At 42.7% G+C, this 19,881-nt stretch overlaps 1 protein-coding gene across 1 annotated transcript; it reads left to right on the top strand.

Moving 5' to 3' along the window:
* The first annotated feature begins 276 nt into the window (after positions 1–276).
* Positions 277–13,170, top strand: FGF23 (fibroblast growth factor 23). Its single transcript, XM_063930573.1, has 3 exons — positions 277–499; positions 3,053–3,156; positions 12,227–13,170. Exons 1-3 carry the CDS (start codon positions 277–279, stop codon positions 12,698–12,700), a joined length of 801 nt encoding a protein of 266 aa, XP_063786643.1. The 3' UTR covers positions 12,701–13,170.
* Positions 13,171–19,881: the final 6,711 nt, after the last annotated feature.

Genomic DNA, 19,881 nt, shown 5'->3' with positions numbered 1-19,881 from the left:
CACTAACAAACAAAAAAAGAATCCAGAAAATATTGTCAATGCATTTTTCCCAGGACATATACGTGAATTGTCCTTCCTTAAGTATTTTATGTCTCAGGGCTCTCTTAAATTTCTGCTGTTACGACAGAAAGGATGTTCATAACAAGTTTTTCCTGTGTGATGTCACTGTGCTGCAAGCCTTTATATATACTGCAAAAAAGTTGGGAAGCATCTAAGCCTCAGACTTGAGGACAGAAGATCACATTTCACCAGCATCTGTCCCAAGAAGATAAAGACATGTCCAGCATCAGGCAAGGCATTAGGCTGAGGCTCTTCCTATTTGCCCTGTGTAGTTTAAAGGTCAGTGTTGCATTTCCCAATTCCTCTCCAGTAGTAAATTCAGGATGGGGAACACCAGACAGACTGATGCACCTGTACACAGCGACGGAATGGAACAGCTTCCACCTGCAGATCAATCACGATGGGCATATTGATGGATCGCCTCATCAGACCATTTACAGTAAGTCTGATCATTGTTATTGCACCTGACGGTCAAAAAATATATCACTAATCTATTGCTGTTATTTTTTTAATACTGATCTCTTTTAAGAACACTAATTGAAAAAGTAATTAAAAAGTTAAAAAAAGTTACACCAGTATAAAATTTTTATCTCTGTATACATACATACATACATACATACATACCTACATACATACATACATACATACATACATACATACATACATACACTGGATACTTACACATTAAACAAATACGATAATTATTCTTTACTGTCACATATTTTATTTTTAATGTTCTTTTATAGCTGAAAAAAGTCTGTATATATTTGACATTAAGAGAAATATTACTAGGATGAATTATCATTATCTTTTAGTTATATAGCACCAACAAAATACACAGCACTTTACAATCACAGAATTTTTATTCATTCACATTAATCTCCACTTTCTATAACATACACTAATTTATTCAGAAACCAATTAACCTGACTATATGAGATTTTAAGGACCTTGTTGGAAACTTTAGGAAATTGTACAAAGTGTATAATAGTATTGTGACAGCTTATTGTTAAAATGGAAAAAAATATTTGGAAGATTCTCTCAGTTGATGATATTGATTTTCCAACGCTTGCCCTGGTGGTTTCATTTATATAATAATTGGCTTGGCTATGACCTGTCCCATCCCCGTCATACACAGTGGGAGTAAGGGGCAAGAGGCAAGGAAGCCAAGGGGGAGGTGGGATAGACATCCTCAACCCAACTATTAATGGGTCAAAAATTCTACTCTGATAAAAAACTTTTTAAAACTAACAATACTCTAAGTCTAAGGGGTATATTTACTAAAGTGTGGATTTGTTGCCCATAGCAGATTCTAGTTACTATCTTCCAGAAGGCGATTGATGAATGACATGTAGAATCTGATTGGTTGCTATAGGCAAAATCTCCACTTCTAAAAATGTTAGTAAATATACCACTAATAGATTACATTTGCAGAATTTTTGCAGGAATGGGCTTGAGTGCTTCTTTTGACAATATTGAAGAGTTTCACACCCTTGATTGTGCAGTTATTCCAGAAATGTATTTCCCAGTAATTATAAGATCTAGAACATTTACTTTTCAGTTAACAGAGAACTCTAAGTCGGTATTTGTGTAGGGGAATTTCTGAAACAGGCAACTAAAGAAGAATCCTCAAGGTTCTATCTAGAACATTTATTTCCCATGGATGTAAAAGTTCTAGAAACTACCACTAATTACTAATAAGAGAACTCAAAATCAGGTGTTTCCAAGTATATGACATTTGCACAGCAGTTACGCACTAGGGAATCTGTCCTGATGTGCTATACCAAAGCATACATCACATTTAATGAAAGATAGGCTACAATAGCCAATTGGTGTACCATCAATATTCCATATTCTTATAATATACTGTATACTGCAAGATATATTGATGTTATAAGTCACCAAGATGTTTCATGATTGTAGAAAAGCATGAGGCTGCATGACTTCATACAGCTCTCTAAGGTCACTTCAAATATCAGAATTTACCATATAATGCACAACATTCATAGGGGGTAATTCTGAGTTGATCGCAGCAGGAACTTTGTTAGCAGTTGGGCAAAACCATGTGCACTGCAGGGGAGGCAGATATAACATGTGCAGAGAGAGTTAGATTTGGGTGGGTTATTTTTTTCTGTGCAGGGTAAATACTGGCTGCTTTATTTTCACACTGCAATTTAGATTTCAGTTTGAACACACCCCATCCAAATCTAACTCTCTCTGTAAATGTTATATCTGCCACACCTGCAGTGCAAATGGTTTTGCCCAACTGTTAACAAATTTGCTGCTGCGATCAACTCGGAATTACCCCCATAGTTAGCAAGGGTGGTCCTTGCGTATTTGCTAATACAATGCATACATTAAACTACATCAAAGCTACTAATCTGATAAAAGCTTTCCAAATTTGGACTTTAAAACAGAGCCTTTTTTTAAATCAAATGAATTGCCTCCGTTCTGCTAACCAGAGACAGCTTCCTCATGTTGGGACATAATAGGCAAATCTCTGATTATCAGCTAATTTTATAAATCGTCCATGGAGTTTTCTGTCCTTATGAAATTAAAGCATTCTCTCTCTTTCATTTTCCCTCCTGCTCTCTCTCTCTCTCTCTCTCTCTCTCTCTCTCTCTCCTGCAACACCCCCCCCCCCCCCCCCGTTCTTTCTCTCTTTCTCCTCCCTCCCTTCTATTTCCTCCCTTCTCTCTTTCTCTCTGTCTCCACCACTCCCCCTCATTCCCCTCTTTCTTTTTCTCCCTCTCTCCCCTTTGTTACACTAGAGATTAATTCACTGGTGACTTGTAATATCTTTATAATAGACAGCAGGAGAGTAAATATCCCTCATGTAATATGTTGCACTTTTATCCCACATTCTGAGATGTAACATGATGAAATATTACATTTGAGACACTGATTGATTGATTGATTGATTGATTGATTTAATTGTATTGCCTTTACAATGTATACATATGTTTTATTTTGTGTGTTTTCTTCCCTACAGGCGCATTAATGATTAAATCAGAGTCTCCCGGCAAGGTAATCATCACAGGTGTTAAAAGCGGACGTTACCTGTGTATGGATAAATCTGGCAATGTCTTTGGATCTGTAAGTAAATATGATAATAATAATAATAATAATAATAATAATGTTTATTTATATAGCGCTTTTGTCCAAAAGGATTCAAAGTGCTTTGCATAAAGTTTTTAGTAATACACAGTATTGTCTGGTCAGGTGCCATGTTAAATGCTGAACAATTATGTTGTAGTATATAATAAAGAAAAATACTAGAGGTAATAAATATTTTGCGAAAAACGTAATGCAGTGTTTACTTACATAATACCTAATATAGTTATGTAATATCTGGTTGTTGCATTTTTCTCTTGAAATCATTAGAGTTTGATGTTGCTTAATGGATGTTGAATTAGGATGATGCTTTGAAAAAACAGGAAAGTCTTAGCAGAATGAGATAAAGCCATATAACATAATGCTGAGGACTGTGGAGATTAGATTTGCATAATAATAATGCCCTTTATGTTTATAATGTCCATACAATTACATGTAGCACTTACAGTACATGTTTGTGCCACACAGAGAAAATAGAAAATGCAGGTGCATACTCTAAACACTAAGGAAACTGTCAATCAGAACAATTATAAAAAACTCTGCAATTTAACACAGAGTAAAGTTGAGGTTCTAAGCATAATTTTGGCCAAAAAATATGGGCCCCATCTGCCATGACCAGGTAACCTCATCTGGTGGGTCCCTAACATTTCTAAGGATCAAGTCCAGAGCACAGGATCCTCTGGGCCAGCACAACCAAACCATCCCAAAGTATCACACTAGTGAGAAGTAGCAGTTTAACTACTTGCCTGGCATGGTCGCATCAGATGCGACCATACCAGCCAGTGTTTTATCTGACCTGGTTGCACAGGATGCGACCAGTCAGATAAACAGTGTTTGCAGTGGCAGGGAAGAGAAACTTCCCTCCGCTGCTACTGTCTGAGGGGCCAGTAGGTCCCTCTGCCTCCCTGCACCCTCCCCCAGTGTTTGCCGTGCTGCCGATCATTGCTGATTGGTCAGCACGGCAGGACCCCCCACCCAGCGGCTGCAGACTATAGCAGCCGCGGGGAAAGTGTAAACCCCCCCCCCCCCCCTCCTAGCCACCCCCAACAACCACTACGTACCTGGCAGCTGTCTTGGGGGTAAAAAGTAACATTGCGATGGTCGCGATGTTACCGCTCTTGCCGACCGAAGTTCCGATGTTTTAGAGAACTGATATTTGAAAAAAAATTTTTACATTTTACCTTTTTTTGACTAAAATCTTTTGGATAAGGTTACATTTATGTTCTTCACCTAATTCACTCATAAAAAAACGTCAATTTTGGAGCTTTTTTTGGTAAAAAATCGTCAGTTAAGTGGTTAAGTGTCAAAGGTATTGAATTAATAGGAAGTATGAGCTCAGTACTAAAAGTGTTACATAGGTGAGAAGTAGTAATTAGAGTGTTAAAAAGTGTTATATAAGTGAAAAGTAGTTTAGGTACTAAAAAGTATTAGATTAAGTGTTACATTAATGATGCCCTGAAGCAGCCCAGCCACACCAACCCAGGGGGCCCCACACCCTGGACCCATTCCTAATACTGACATATTATATACATTTATCCAGGACTTACCATTCGTAGAGCCTATTCCAATATGTAGTTTGCAAATGCAAGGACCCTATACTAATTAAAAACACCCAAGGCACTTTTTAATACCTAAACTACTTTTCACCAATGAAACACTTTTTAGCACCCTAATTACTACGTCTCACCTATGTAACACTTTTAGTACTGAGCTGTTACTTCTTATCAATGTAACACCTTTTAATACTTAAACTGCTACTTCTCACTAGTGTGATGCCTTAGGCCGGTTGGGTTGTGCTGGCCCAGGGAGTCCAGTACCCTGAACTTGAACCTTAGGAATGTTAGGGACCCATCTGCTGAGGTCACCTGGAGATGGTAGATAGGCCCATATTTTTTGGACAAAAATTATGCTCAGAATCTTAATTTTAGTCCATGTTAAATTGCAGAGTTTATTATAATTGCCAGTGTTCTTAGGGGCCTATTTATCACCATCAGTATGACAGGTGATAAAATCGCCCAAACTCGCACTGCGATAATTGATTACATCACAGGGATGTATCAATTATCGCATGCAGGGACAGAGCTTGCGGTCAAGCTCTGTCCCTACGATGACACTCCGCAGCATCATCGTGGTATTTTTTTTGTCTTGCTGCACACGCAACTTCCGCCGCCTGGTCGACCCCCCCCCCCCCCCCCCGTCGCAACTTCCCCCGTGCACCAGGGACCCCCCTCCCAGCAGATCAATAAAGTTTCCTGTCCAGGGAGCCGGTCCACGCTGCTCCTGCTGGGCACCGGAACCTGTGTGCTGCGGTGACCCCTGGTGCTGTAAAGTGCGCTGCCGCTTTGCAGCGTCACTTTACTGCACCAGAGTCACATTGCAGCACATGGGCACCCGGCAGCGCTCACCGGAGCACCGGACACCGGCTCCCTGGACAGGTGAGTATGGTTTTTGGGGGGGTTTTCCATTTTTTTTTCCTTTTTACACTTTGATCAGCTTCTGTGTCCATCAGACACGCATAACTGATCACTGGAGCTGGGTCCCGATCAGCTTTCTCTGCCAGGTGCAGAAATAGCTGGGAAAATTTCTCCCTATCACAGTGCTGCCCTGTGATCTCGCCAGCCTGAAATGGCGAGATTATCACAGGGCACACTGCGGTATTTTTTCACTTTTTTTTTTTTTTTTAGTAAATTTGGCCACATCACATTTCCCATTATAAGTATGGGGAATGCGATGTGGCTTACTAAAAAAAATAAGATTTTACTTACCGATAAATCTATTTCTCGTAGTCCGTAGTGGATGCTGGGACTCCGTCAGGACCATGGGGAATAGCGGCTCCGCAGGAGACAGGGCACAAAATTTAAAAGTTTGACCACTAGGTGGTGTGTACTGGCTCCTCCCCCTATGACCCTCCTCCAAGCCTCAGTTAGGATACTGTGCCCGGACGAGCGTACACAATAAGGAAGGATTTTGAATCCCGGGTAAGACTCATACCAGCCACACCAATCACACCGTACAACTTGTGATCTGAACCCAGTTAACAGTATGACAAACGTAGGAGCCTCTGAACAGACGGCTCACAACAATAACAACCCGATTTTTTTGTAACAATAACTATGTACAAGTATTGCAGACAATCCGCACTTGGGATGGGCGCCCAGCATCCACTACGGACTACGAGAAATAGATTTATCGGTAAGTAAAATCTTATTTTCTCTGACGTCCTAGTGGATGCTGGGACTCCGTCAGGACCATGGGGATTATACCAAAGCTCCCAAACGGGCGGGAGAGTGCGGATGACTCTGCAGCACCGAATGAGAGAACTCCAGGTCCTCCTTAGCCAGGGTATCAAATTTGTAGAATTTTACAAACGTGTTCTCCCCTGACCACGTAGCTGCTCGGCAGAGTTGTAATGCCGAGACCCCTCGGGCAGCCGCCCAAGATGAGCCCACCTTCCTTGTGGAATGGGCCTTGACAGATTTAGGCTGTGGCAGGCCTGCCACAGAATGTGCAAGTTGAATTGTGCTACAAATCCAACGAGCAATCGTCTGCTTAGAAGCAGGAGCACCCAGCTTGTTGGGTGCATACAGTATAAACAGCGAGTCAGATTTTCTGACTCCAGCCGTCCTTGAAATATATATTTTCAATGCTCTGACAACGTCCAGCAACTTGGAATCCTCCAAATCGCTAGTAGCCGCAGGCACCACAATAGGCTGGTTCAGGTGAAACGCTGAAACCACCTTAGGCAGAAAGTGAGGACGCGTCCGCAGTTCTGCCCTGTCCGAATGGAAAATCAGATATGGGCTTTTATACGATAAAGCCGCCCATTCTGACACTCTCCTGGCTGAAGCCAGGGCCAGTAGCATGGTTACTTTCCATGTAAGATATTTCAAATCCACCGATTTGAGTGGCTCAAACCAATGGGATTTGAGAAAATCCAAAACTACATTAAGATCCCACGGTGCCACTGGGGGCACAACCGGGAGCTGTATATGTAGTACTCCTTTTACAAAAGTCTGGACTTCAGGAACTGAAGCCAATTCTTTCTGGAAGAAAATCGACAGGGCCGAAATTTGAACCTTAATGGACCCTAATTTGAGGCCCATAGACAATCCTGTTTGCAGGAAATGTAGGAATCAACCCAGTTGAAATTCCTCCGTCGGGGCCTTCCTGGCCTCACACCACGCAACATATTTTCTCCAAATGCGGTGATAATGTTGTGCAGTCACCTCCTTCCTGGCTTTTACCAGGGTAGGGATGACCTCTTCCGGAATGCCTTTTTTCCCTTAGGATTCGGCGTTCAACCGCCATGCCGTCAAACGCAGCCGCGGTAAGTCTTGGAATAGACACGGTCCCTGCTGAAGCAGGTCACATCTTAGAGGTAGAGGCCACGGATCTTCCGTGAGCATCTCCTGAAGTTCCGGGTACCAAGTTCTTCTTGGCCAATCCGGAGCCACGAGTATCGTTCTTACTCCCCTTTGCCGTATAATTCTCAGTACTTTTGGTAATAGAGGCAGAGGAGGAAACACATACACTGACTGGTACACCCATGGTGTTACCAGAGCGTCTACAGCTATTGCCTGAGGGTCTCTTGACCTGGCGCAATACCTGTCCAGTTTTTTGTTGAGGCGGGACGCCATCATGTCCACCATTGGTCTTTCCCAATGGACCACAATCATGTGGAAGACTTCTGGATGAAGTCCCCACTCTCCCGGGTGCAGATCGTGTCTGCTGAGGAAGTCTGCTTCCCAGTTGTCCACTCCCGGGATGAACACAGCTGACAGTGCTAACACATGATTTTCTGCCCAGCGGAGAATCCTTGCAGCTTCTGCCATTGCCCTCCTGCTTCTTGTGCCGCCCTGTCTGTTTACGTGGGCGACTGCCGTGATGTTGTCCGACTGAATCAACACCGGCTGACCCTGAAGCAGAGGTTTTGCCAGGCTTAGAGCATTGTAGATTGCTCTTAGCTCCAGTATATTTATGTGAAGAGACGTCTCCAGGCTTGACCACACGCCCTGGAAGTTTCTTCCCTGTGTGACCGCTCCCCAGCCTCTCAGGCTGGCATCCGTGGTCACTAGGACCCAGTTCTGTATGCCGAATCTGCGGCCCTCTAACAGATGAGCACTCTGCAACCACCATAGCAGAGACACTCTTGTCCTTGTGGACAATTTTATCCGCTGATGCATCTGCAGATGCGATCCGGACCATTTGTCCAGCAGATCCCACTGAAAAGTTCGTGCATGGAATCTGCCGAATGGAATCGCTTCGTAAGAAGCTACCATTTTTCCCAGGACTCTAGTGCATTGATGCACAGATACTTTTCCTGGTTTTAGGAGGTTCCTGACTAGATCGGATAACTCCCTGGCTTTCTCCTCCGGAAGAAATACCTTTTTCTGAACAGTGTCCAGAATCATCCCTAGGAACAACAGACGTGTCGTCCGGATCAGTTGGGATTTTGGAAAATTCAGAATCCACCCGTGTTGTTGGAGCACTACTTGGGTTAGTGCTACTCCGACCTCCAGCTGTTCTCTGGATCTTGCCCTTATCAGGAGATCGTCCAAGTAAGGGATAATTAAGACGCCTTCTCTTTAGAATCGGTCTTACCGAGCCGTCCGGCTTCGGTACCACAAATAGCGTGGAGTAATACCCCTGTCCCTGTTGTAGGAGGGGTACCTTGACTATCACCTGCTGAGAATACAGCTTGTGAATGGCCTCCAATACCGTCGCCCTGTCGGAGGGAGACGTTGGCAAAGCAGACTTTAGGAAACGTCGAGGAGGGGACTTCTCGAATTCCAACCTGTAACCCTGAGATACTACCTGCAGGATCCAGGGGTCCACCTGCGAGTGAGCCCACTGTGCGCTGAAATGTTTGAGGCGACCCCCCACCGCCCCTGAGTCTGCTTGTAAGGTCCCAGCGTCATGCTGACGCCTTTGTAGAAGCCGGGGAGGGCTTCTGCTCCTGGGAAGGAGCTGCTTGTTGCAGTCTCTTACCCTTTCCTTTGCCTCGGGGCAAATAGGAATGTCCTTTTGCTCGTTTGTTCTTATAGGAACGAAAGGACTGCGGCTGAAAAGCCTGCGGCTTTTTCTGCTGGGAGGTGACCTGGGGTAAAAAGGTGGATTTTCCGGCCGTTGCCGTGGCCACCAGATCCGATAGACCGACCCCAAATAATTCCTCCCCCTTATACGGCAATACTTCCATATGTCGTTTGGAATCCGCATCACCTGACCACTGGCGCGTCCATAAACTTCTTCTGGCAGATATGGACATCGCACTTACTCTTGATGCCAGAGTGCAAATATCTCTCTGTGCATCTCGCATATAAAGAAATGCATCCTTTAACTGCTCTATAGTCAGTAAAATACTGTCCCTATCCAGGGTATCAATATTTTCAGACAGTGACTCCGACCAAGCCACGCCAGCACTGCACATCCAGGCTGAGGCGATTGCTGGTCTCAGTATAACACCCGTATGTGTGTATATACTTTTTAATGTATTCTCCAGCCTCCTATCTTGAGGGCGGCCATATCAGGAGACGGTAACGCCACTTGCTTTGATAAGCGTGTGAGCGCCTTATCCACCCTAGGAGGTGTTTCCCAGCGCGCCCTAACCTCTGGCGGGAAAGGGTATAATGCCAATAACTTCTTTGAAATTAGCAGTTTTCTATCTGGGGTAACCCACGCTTCATCACACACTTCATTCAGTTCCTCTGATTCAGGAAAAACTATCGGTAGTTTTTTCACACCCCACATAATACCCCTTTTTGTGGTACTTGCAGTATCAGAGATATGCAAAGCCTCCTTCATTGCCGTGATCATATAACGTGTGGCCCTACTGGAAAATACGTTTGTTTCTTCACCGTCGACACTGGATTCAGTGTCAGTGTCTGGGTCTGTGTCGACCGACTGAGGTAAAGGGCGTTTTACAGCCCCTGACGGTGTCTGAGACGCCTGGACAGGTACTAACTGGTTTGCCGGCTGTCTCATGTCGTCAACCGACTTTTGTAGCGTGCTGACACTATCCCGTAATTCCATAAACAAAGCCATCCATTCTGGTGTCGACTCCCTAGGGGGTGACATCACCATTACAGGCAATTGCTCCGCCTCCACGCCAACATCGTCCTCATACATGTCGACACACACGTACCGACACACAGCAGACACACAGGGAATGCTCTGATAGAAGACAGGACCCCACTAGCCCTTTGGGGAGACAGAGGGAGAGTTTGCCAGCACACACCCAAGCGCTATAAATATATATAGGGACAACCTTAATAAGTGTGTTCCCTTTATAGCAGCTCAAATATTATAAATATCGCCAATAAGTGCCCCCCCTCTCTGTTTTTACCCTGTTTCTGTAGTGCAGTGCAGGGGAGAGTCCTGGGAGCCTTCCTCGCAGCGGAGCTGGGCAGGAAAATGGCGCTGTGTGCTGAGGAGAATAGGCCCCGCCCCCTTTTCGGCGGGCTTCTTCTCCCGGTTTTTTTGGAACCTGGCAGGGGTTAAATACATCCATATAGCCCCAGGGGCTATATGTGATATATTTTAGCCAGAATAGGTATATTACATTGCTGCCCAGGGCGCCCCCCCCAGCGCCCTGCACCCTCAGTGACCGCTGGTGTGAAGTGTGCGGAGAGCAATGGCGCACAGCTGCAGTGCTGTGCGCTACCTCATGAAGACTGAGACGTCTTCTGCCGCCGGTTTCTGGACCTCTTCTCTATTCGGCATCTGCAAGGGGGTCGGCGGCGCGGCTCCGGTGACCCATCCAGGCTGTACCTGTGATCGTCCCTCTGGAGCTAGTGTCCAGTAGCCTAAGAAGCAAATCCATCCTGCACGCAGGTGAGTTCACTTCTTCTCCCCTAAGTCCCTCGTTGCAGTGAGCCTGTTGCCAGCAGGACTCACTGAAAATAAAAAACCTAACAAACTTTTTCTAAGCAGCTCTTTAGGAGAGCCACCTAGATTGCACCCTGCTCGGACGGGCACAAAAACCTAACTGAGGCTTGGAGGAGGGTCATAGGGGGAGGAGCCAGTACACACCACCTAGTGGTCAAACTTTTAAATTTTGTGCCCTGTCTCCTGCGGAGCCGCTATTCCCCATGGTCCTGATGGAGTCCCAGCATCCACTAGGACGTCAGAGAAAAAGTGAATTAAAGGGTTTGGAGCAGTTTTTCATGAAAACTGCTCCAAATGCCCCTTAATACATTCAGGTGATTCTAAAATAATGTGAAACGGGTGTGAAAACACCCTTTTTCACATTATTTTAGTAAAAATAATGTTAATAAATAGACCCCTTAGTGTTCAGAGTGTGCACCTGCTTTTTTCTCTTTTTTCTGTGTGACACTACAAGTATCAGCATGGTAGCACCTCTTATTATGTTTAGAATTAGGGTGTGCAGTCCATCCCTCCCTCCCAGTAAATGTTGATGCCAGGATTACAGGAGAAGAATGTCTTGTCCAGCACAACTCTCAATGTCATTTTAATACAGTTAGTACATAAAACACTATGAACTTGTACTGTTGAACACACACACCTGTTTGAGGAGCGTATAGTGTTGAGGAGCGCAAACCACAAACTGAGAGTGCACAAATTCGGGCAAAGCGGAATTCTACACATTTCTATTGCATCTATACTTACAACAGAAAAGGTGTAACTGGACAGTAACGTGCAATTTGGCGTACAGGACCATTGAGAACCAACAAGTGCTCGGGCACTGTGGTGTGGGCAAAATTTGGGAGATGTGGCCATGTTCCTTAAAAAAAAATATTGGTACCACATGCTGTAAAAAGGGGGAAAATGTTCCCCTCAGCAACTGATCTAGGAGTCTTAGGACGTACAGTGTAGAGAGACCACTGATAGCTGAATTTCATTCACTTTCTCAAAATAATACAATTTCTTTTCAACTTTCCCTATTAGTATACAGTGGGGGATTATTTATAAAGTTTAATATAAGGTAATAAATTAAAAATGTACTTTAATTTTCTAAACTAAGCTAGAAAAACAAAAATGATTTGTTACTCTTATCTCTACCACACTAAGGTCAATTAATGTGATTGTTTTCCAGCACTACTTCAGCTATGACGACTGTGTATTTAAGCACGAAACGCTGGAAAACCGCCATGACGTTTACCATTCTCCAACACACAGTTACCTGCTGAGCCTGAAGAAGCCAAAACAGTTTTTCCGCCCAGGAATGGACTTACCGCCCTATTCTCAGTTTTTGTCCATGGAGAACAAAATCCCAATCACCAGATTTATCACTCCGGAGCCTGTTCGACACACTAGAAGTGCTGAATCATTTCCCGATCCATGGGGTATAGTAAAAGCAGGCAGGACAACGCTAAATTACCCAACACCCAAGAGTCCCCAAGATGTCAAAGATTACTTTGCTAAAGAGCATCTAAGACATAGTCAGAATAAAAAGGTGGACCCTGATGACCCAATAGAAATTGTTATCGCAAGGAAAGCCCATCCACGCCAATACTTTTATGAAAATAACCATTCAAACCGAGCACCAACCGATTTAATTTATACATGAGTAATGGATACCTAACATATAGTAGGTACTATAGTTGAAACTATTTCTAAGAAAAGTCATGTCCTCCTTGATAAGATGATTTACAATCATTGTCACCAATTTTTTTTTCTAATTTACCTATGTTTAAAATAGAATACTTCCAAACGCTGGTGTCTATAACACAGAATTCTATCATTAAAATATGCAGTAAGAAAGTATTAGAAGCTTTCACAGCCCCTAGACCTTCTAGTACCTTTGAATTATTCATTACAATAGGCAGCCAGCCCTTATAGCTGAGAGCTACTTTCCGCTCTGGAACATTTTAAACCTTTAATGCTGCAAAGTAACGGAGACATCTAAATGCTGTATTTCTACCATAAGACAACAGAAAACTAAATGACAATGTTTTGTACACATTGTATTTTATAAATAGGGTATTTTAATAAAACAGTAAGTAGACATGTACTTAAAAAACTGTAAAAACACACACATGGGGTCAAATGTAATAGAGTGAGAGTTTCAAAAAGTGAGAGATTTGGTAAGGTTTTGCAGTTTCTTTTAAAGTGGCAATCATTTACACAGCAAGATCAACCTGGTTTTGCAGTGTAAATGATTGCCACTTTAAAAAAAACTGAAAAACCTTCCCAAATCTCTCACTTTCTGAAACACTCACTCTATTACATTTGGCCCATAGTGTTTATACATGCATGTACAGTGGCCCTCATTCCGAGTTGTTCGCTCGCAAGGCGAATGTAGCAGAGTTACACACGCTAAGCCGCCGCCTACTGGGAGTGAATCTTAGCTTCTTAAAATTGCGACCGACGTACGCGCAATATTGCGATTACAAACGAGTTAGCAGTTTCTGAGTAGCTTCAGACTTACTCTGCCTGTGCGATCAGTTCAGTGCTTTTCGTTCCTGGCTGACGTCATAAACACACCCAGCGTTCGCCCAGGCACTCCCACCGTTTCTCCGGCCACTCCTGCGTTTTTTCCGGAAACGGTAGCGTTTCCAGCCACACGCCCCTAAAACGCCGTGCATCCGCCCAGTAACACCCATTTCCTGTCAATCACAATGCGAACGTCGGAGCGATGAAAATGCCGTGAGTAAACTTACTTTCATCATAGTAAAGTTACTTGGCGCAGTCGCAGTGCGAACATTGCGCATGCGCACTAAGAGAATTCTCACTGCGATGCGATGAAAATCTCCGAGCGAACAACTCGGAATGAGGGCCAGTGTGTATATACAGATAATATAAATACACATTTTAATAACATACAACCATGCAAATATAAACACTATTTGTGTGTTTACTATTTTTTTAAGTACGTGTGCCTACATTTTTAGTAGTATCGAATACATACACATAACTAGGCTACGCACAGTTCCATAGAGTAGCGTTTTGCCACAACAAGTCTCCTATAACATTAAAAAAGAAGACATAACATGCATTTAGTTTATCTTTATTAAATTAGTTGCAGTTACAGGGGGAGATGTATCAAAGATTGGAGAGAAATAAAGTACTGACCAATTCACGCAACACTGTCAAACACAGCTTGTAAAGTAACAGTAGCTGATTGGCCGGTTACTGTCACACACAGCTTGTAAAGTGACAGTAGCTGATTGGCTGGTACTTTATCTCTCTCCACTTTTTCTCTCTCTCCTAGGTTTATTACATCTACCCCACAATAACATAGAGAGACATTTGGTTGTAGTTTGCAAACATTCTTGATCAATTCATACATAAGTCAAAGCAATTAGTTGTCAGGCTTCATGACAACTTTTGAGCGGCATGGAGATTATAGATATGGGCCTTATGCTAACCATTGCACAGAATGGAAATCCATTCACTTTACTTTCAAATATTGCACTAGATTTGTGAAGAGAAACATTTTGTTCTTTGTCAATTAAATAGTATATTTATTTAATATTTATAAAATTAAAATATAAGGGAGAACTAGAAAGATAATACAAAAAGAAAACAAAAATATACTGTATAATATATAACCAAATAATTTTGAGGCATGATAAACGGTATTTTATACAGAACAAAGGTAGCTAACCTTTGGTTCTATATGCGTCACTATTTCCCAGCATGCACTGCCAGCCTCTGTGATTACCATTATAATGTATAAGTGCCTTTACATGTCTGGAGCTGGAATTTGCTTAATAACCTCTTTATTTCGACAAATCAACACACATACACTAGAATATTGCACTTGTATAGCGAATAATTGCTGTTCTATGGAGAAAGCTGCCATACTGGCTATTGTTATAGATTATAAAGCAAAACGGAATATGCTGTCGCTTATAAGTAAATGTCAATAAATGAATAAAAGCCATACAGTAACCCATAAAGCACTTTTCTAGTCTTTGCTCACTTTCTGTGAGGCAGTTTACATTCTAGTTGGTTAAATATATCACCTCAAAACAGTGGTGGTAGCCATCTTGTGTACTGAAGTGACATACATGATAGTGCAGCTAATCAGTTCACAAGGAACCAGGGCTTCATGGGTATTGCTCACAAAAGTGCCTCAGTGATATCACTATTGTTACGCATCTGGCCATTCACACTGCGATGTCGGCCAGTTTGTCCAATATTGCAGTGTGTATGGCCCAAAAATGAATTCAGCGACTATGGATGACAGCAGAATGTGCCAGTGATGCTGGATGGGATCAGGGGCTTTAGGAACAATCTGGTCCAATTACATCACCTATGTGGCAAGTATGACATTAATCAGCCCATATAGTGCCTGCTTTAGTTAATGAATTGGATAAATAGTAGGGACTACGAGGTCTATTCATGAAGTGAAAAGAGTGGAGAAGTGAGCCTGTGGAGAAGTTGCCCATGGCAACCAATCAGCTCCGTCCAATTGTATAGTATGCAAATTATAAATGTTACTTCAATGCTGATTGGTTGCCATAGGTAACTTCTCCACAGGCTCACTTCCTCACACTTTTCACTGATTCATGAATAGACACCTATTTGTACTTTTTGTAAGTGAGAAATGCTATTTAAAGCCAAAAACATTCCATCTGCTTTAACTTTTTAAAACTATTTTACACCAATACGAAAATCAGCACTTGAAGGGTGCTATATTCTACTAATTGCAATTAAAATCAGTTTACATTAAAAAAATGCCAGATTCCTGGATTTGAACCAGAAATATAGCAAGAGAAGTGGCTGAATAGTGAGTTCGTTATTTGAAACATACGAAGACAACTTTAAAATAGAATTGTAAATTAGTTAATAACTGCAGAATGTATTTCTACACTGTTTTAAAATAAGCGATTTTCTTTAATAAGTGAATATTTTTTGATCAAATTATATTGTTTGGGTGCCAGGAGCTAGCATGAGACATTGCAAAAAAAATGTTTAAAACAATGATACAATCTTGCACTATTTATATAATGTATGTATGCACATTTTTAACACCTGTGTCCTTTAATAATATATTTGGGTGTAATTCAATACCCACCTGCCTTTCATCAGGGAGTATTAGTCTCCTTCATAATTCAATACCCACCTGCCTTTCATCAGGAAGTATTAGTCTCCTTCATAATTCAATACCCACATGTCTTTCACCAGGGAGTATTAGTCTCCTTCATAATTCAATACCCACCTGCCTTTCATCAGGAAGTATTAGTCTCCTTCATAATTCAATACCCACATGCCTTTCATCAGGAAGTATTAGTCTCCTTCATAATTCAATACCCACCTGCCTTTCATCAGGGAGTATTAGTCTCCTTCATAATTCAATACCCACCTGCCTTTCATCAGGGAGTATTAGTCTCCTTCATAATTCAATACCCACATGCCTTTCACCAGGGAGTATTAGTCTCCTTCATAATTCAATACCCACCTGCCTTTCATCAGGGAGTATTAGTCTCCTTCATAATTCAATACCCACCTGCCTTTCATCAGGGAGTATTAGTCTCCTTCATAATTCAATACCCACATGCCTTTCACCAGGGAGTATTAGTCTCCTTCATAATTCAATATCCACCTGCCTTTCACCAGAGAGTATTAGTCTCCTTCATAATTCAATACCCACATGCCTTTCATCAGGGAGTATTAGTCTCCTTCATAATTCAATACCCACATGCCTTTCACCAGGGAGTATTAGTCTCCTTCACAATTCAATAACCACCTGCCTTTCATCAGGGAGTATTAGCCTCCTTCATACAGTAATTCCAATATGTGTATGTCCAACTTAAGATGTGACCAAACTTCCTCCAGAACGGGAATGCCTACATCACAGTGGTCGGGGTCATAGTCACCAAGTGCGTATTCACATATCCAGCACCTGTCCACCCTCAAACCCGGACTGTCCTGCCACAAGCAGAGTGAATTGTGTCACCTTGGCCCTCTCTGTGAAACGACATATACTGCCGCAAGAGTTGATTTGCACAAAAGTTTGCCACAATTTTGTTTGTCTCTGCTTACAGTTTAGCCTTCATGAGGCTGCTTGGGGTATATTGTCATATGCATTATGAACTATTTAGGGGTAGTATGTTTAAATGCCCCTTTTTTTACATTAGGCTCAAATATTGGGGTTGATTCAATTAGGTGCAAGCGGTGCGAAGTGCCGTTGCAATGGCAGAGAAATGCTGGCAACGGAACCTTATTTAATCCCAGATTCATAGATCAGCGAGTCTTGGGCTGCCATAAGTGCCGCATATGTGCACAATAACTTGTGCTGTAATCTGATTCATGGCTAATTTGAAGTGACTCCATTGTGTTTGCAAATGCTGGCCTTTTAGGTTAGGTTGCACATATATGGAAATCCAGTTGTAGATTAATAAATCAACAGTTGGTTGAGAATTATAAGTACCTCCCAACATTCCCTCTTGTTGGTGGCATGCTCACAATTCCTGCACCCAGCAAGGGGTGTGGCCTTGCTATAATAAAAGGGATGCAGGTTGGGGGCTTCTGGGTGTGCTGTGGTTGGGGCTTATTTATACCAATCTTGCTTTTTTACAATATTGTGAGGTGTGTAGCATGGGTAGGGCATGCATACACTGTGGCTTTTCACAGGCAGTCCTGCTTTGCCATTAAAAGTCAATAATAAAAAATACTGTTTTTCAAAGTGTATATATATATATATATATATATATTTTAATTGGTAGGTGACCGGCACTCACAAACAAAGTCCAACTTGCCATCAAAAGAAATTGTAACAAGTGGGGGAAAGCAGCGGCACTCGCAGGTCTTGAATCCATGCAGTAGATAGTTAAACCGTCAGGTCTCAATGTCAAGGTCTCAATTTATTACATACATTTTTGTCAGGACAGTAATAGGGCACACTGTAAATCAGAACTAAAGCTGAAACGTTTCATACTTCTCCCAGAATTTTCTTACATTTCCCTGGATTCGTAGGAGCGTAGGCCACCCTCCCAATTTCTGCCCATTCTGAAAAGTAGGCAAATATGAACTAGAAGGTTTCTGGGAAACATGCAAATGTGACCGCATTATAGTGCATACCCTCCAACTGTACCTTTTTGCAGATACAGTACCTTTTTTATGGTCTGTACCTGTCAAAAAGGGCCTTGTACCGATTTTTGACTCTCCCAATTAACATTGAAAGTATAGGAAAGGGGGTGTGGCCATGCCCATTTACCCGTGGCCACACCCCCTTTCTTAATTTGTACCGGTTTTCATGTGTAAAATGTTGGAGAGTATGACAGTGTATGTGTCACCAACACGCAGCGGAAGCAGCCATCTTGTGGGAGGAACCCAGTATGTAGCCTACTAATTGCTAGAAACCAGTTCTGTCTCCTAGTAAAATTAATGGCCACATTCTCATAAATATTAGTTCTGTCCACAGAGTGTCTGCCTCCATTATGTGTAGGTACTATGTCCACTATTACCAATAATTCCATTGTTACAGTACTTCCATACTGCCACCTGCAGGAGAGGAGGTCGAAATAGATAACTGCTACAAGGCATGTTCAGTATACATGAATGTGGGGTTTTCCAGATTATGTTGTGGATGGGTGCAGACGTCTGTCAGCTTTTAGAAAAACTAAAACTTTTATTCTGGGGGAGGGTTGCAATATTTATTTATTTATTTGTAGAGTTGCAAACGATGTCATAAGCTGTATTTATAGATATTTCTGATGTATTGCACTAATATGATGCTTTTGTTCTATGCAAATAAACCGCTCTTCACAAACATGACAGTTTCGGATATTATTTTCATAACAGTGAAATGGATTAAGGGCCTAATTCAGTAAGGATTGCAGATTCTGCTTTTTACAAAATTGACAAAAGTATTGGAGTGCAAACGCCTTCTTGCTAATTTTACTAAATACAATCCTTTTCATAGTAGCGTCTTCTGCACATAATCACTTTGCATTCTGGTCTGAATTCTCAGTGGCTTCAAGTGTTGGCAGACTCTGGCAAGTCCCTCTCCGGAATGACCGCAGAGAGGGAGGTTGAGGTGGGCATGACACCCTTCCCATTAATTCTGCCGCTTTTCCCAGATTTGCCTCGCCCCTTGTTCAGACCGCTTCATCTGAGAAGTGTTGGCGTCTGCAGGTTGTGGGAGACTTGCCCAGTTTTCCATAAACCAGAAGACTCTCTCCAAGTTGGGGAGTCTCCCAGATGTTTTGGTAGATTGGACAAGTAAGCTTATAATTCATAATTTCTCAAACTCTGTCCTCAAGACCCCACACAGTACATCAGGGGTGGGGAACCTTTTTTCTACCGAGGGCCATTTGGATATTTATAAAATCCTTCGGGGGCCATACAAAAATTCTCAACTTAAAAAATTACCCTGCCCCCCAGTAGGTCTGCCCCTTAGAGGTACTGTGTGTGCGCGCCGGAGGCGCACACGCACCAAAGAAATGGGTGTGGCCAGTTAAAATGGGACGTGATACACATATGCCCCCAATAGTGCGGTGCCAGATCCACAATTGCCCCCACAGTGCCAGGTATACAAATGCCCCCACAGTGCCAGGTATACAAATGCCCCTCACAGTGCCAGGTATACAGATGTCCCCACAGTGCCAGGTATACAGATGCCCCCACAGTGCCAGGTATACAGATGCCCCTCACAGTGCCAGGTATACAGATGCCCCCACAGTGCCAGGTATACAGATGCCCCCACAGTGCCAGGTATACAGATGTCCCCACAGTGCCAGGTATACAGATGCCCCCACAGTGCCAGGTATACAAATGCCCCTCACAGTGCCAGTTATA

The sequence above is a fragment of the Pseudophryne corroboree genome, chromosome 6 (genome assembly GCF_028390025.1).
Source record: "Pseudophryne corroboree isolate aPseCor3 chromosome 6, aPseCor3.hap2, whole genome shotgun sequence".
NCBI classification, from domain to species: Eukaryota; Metazoa; Chordata; class Amphibia; order Anura; family Myobatrachidae; genus Pseudophryne; species Pseudophryne corroboree.
Note: the sequence above shows the minus strand (reverse complement) of the source record. Positions and strands in the feature narration are given on the sequence as shown.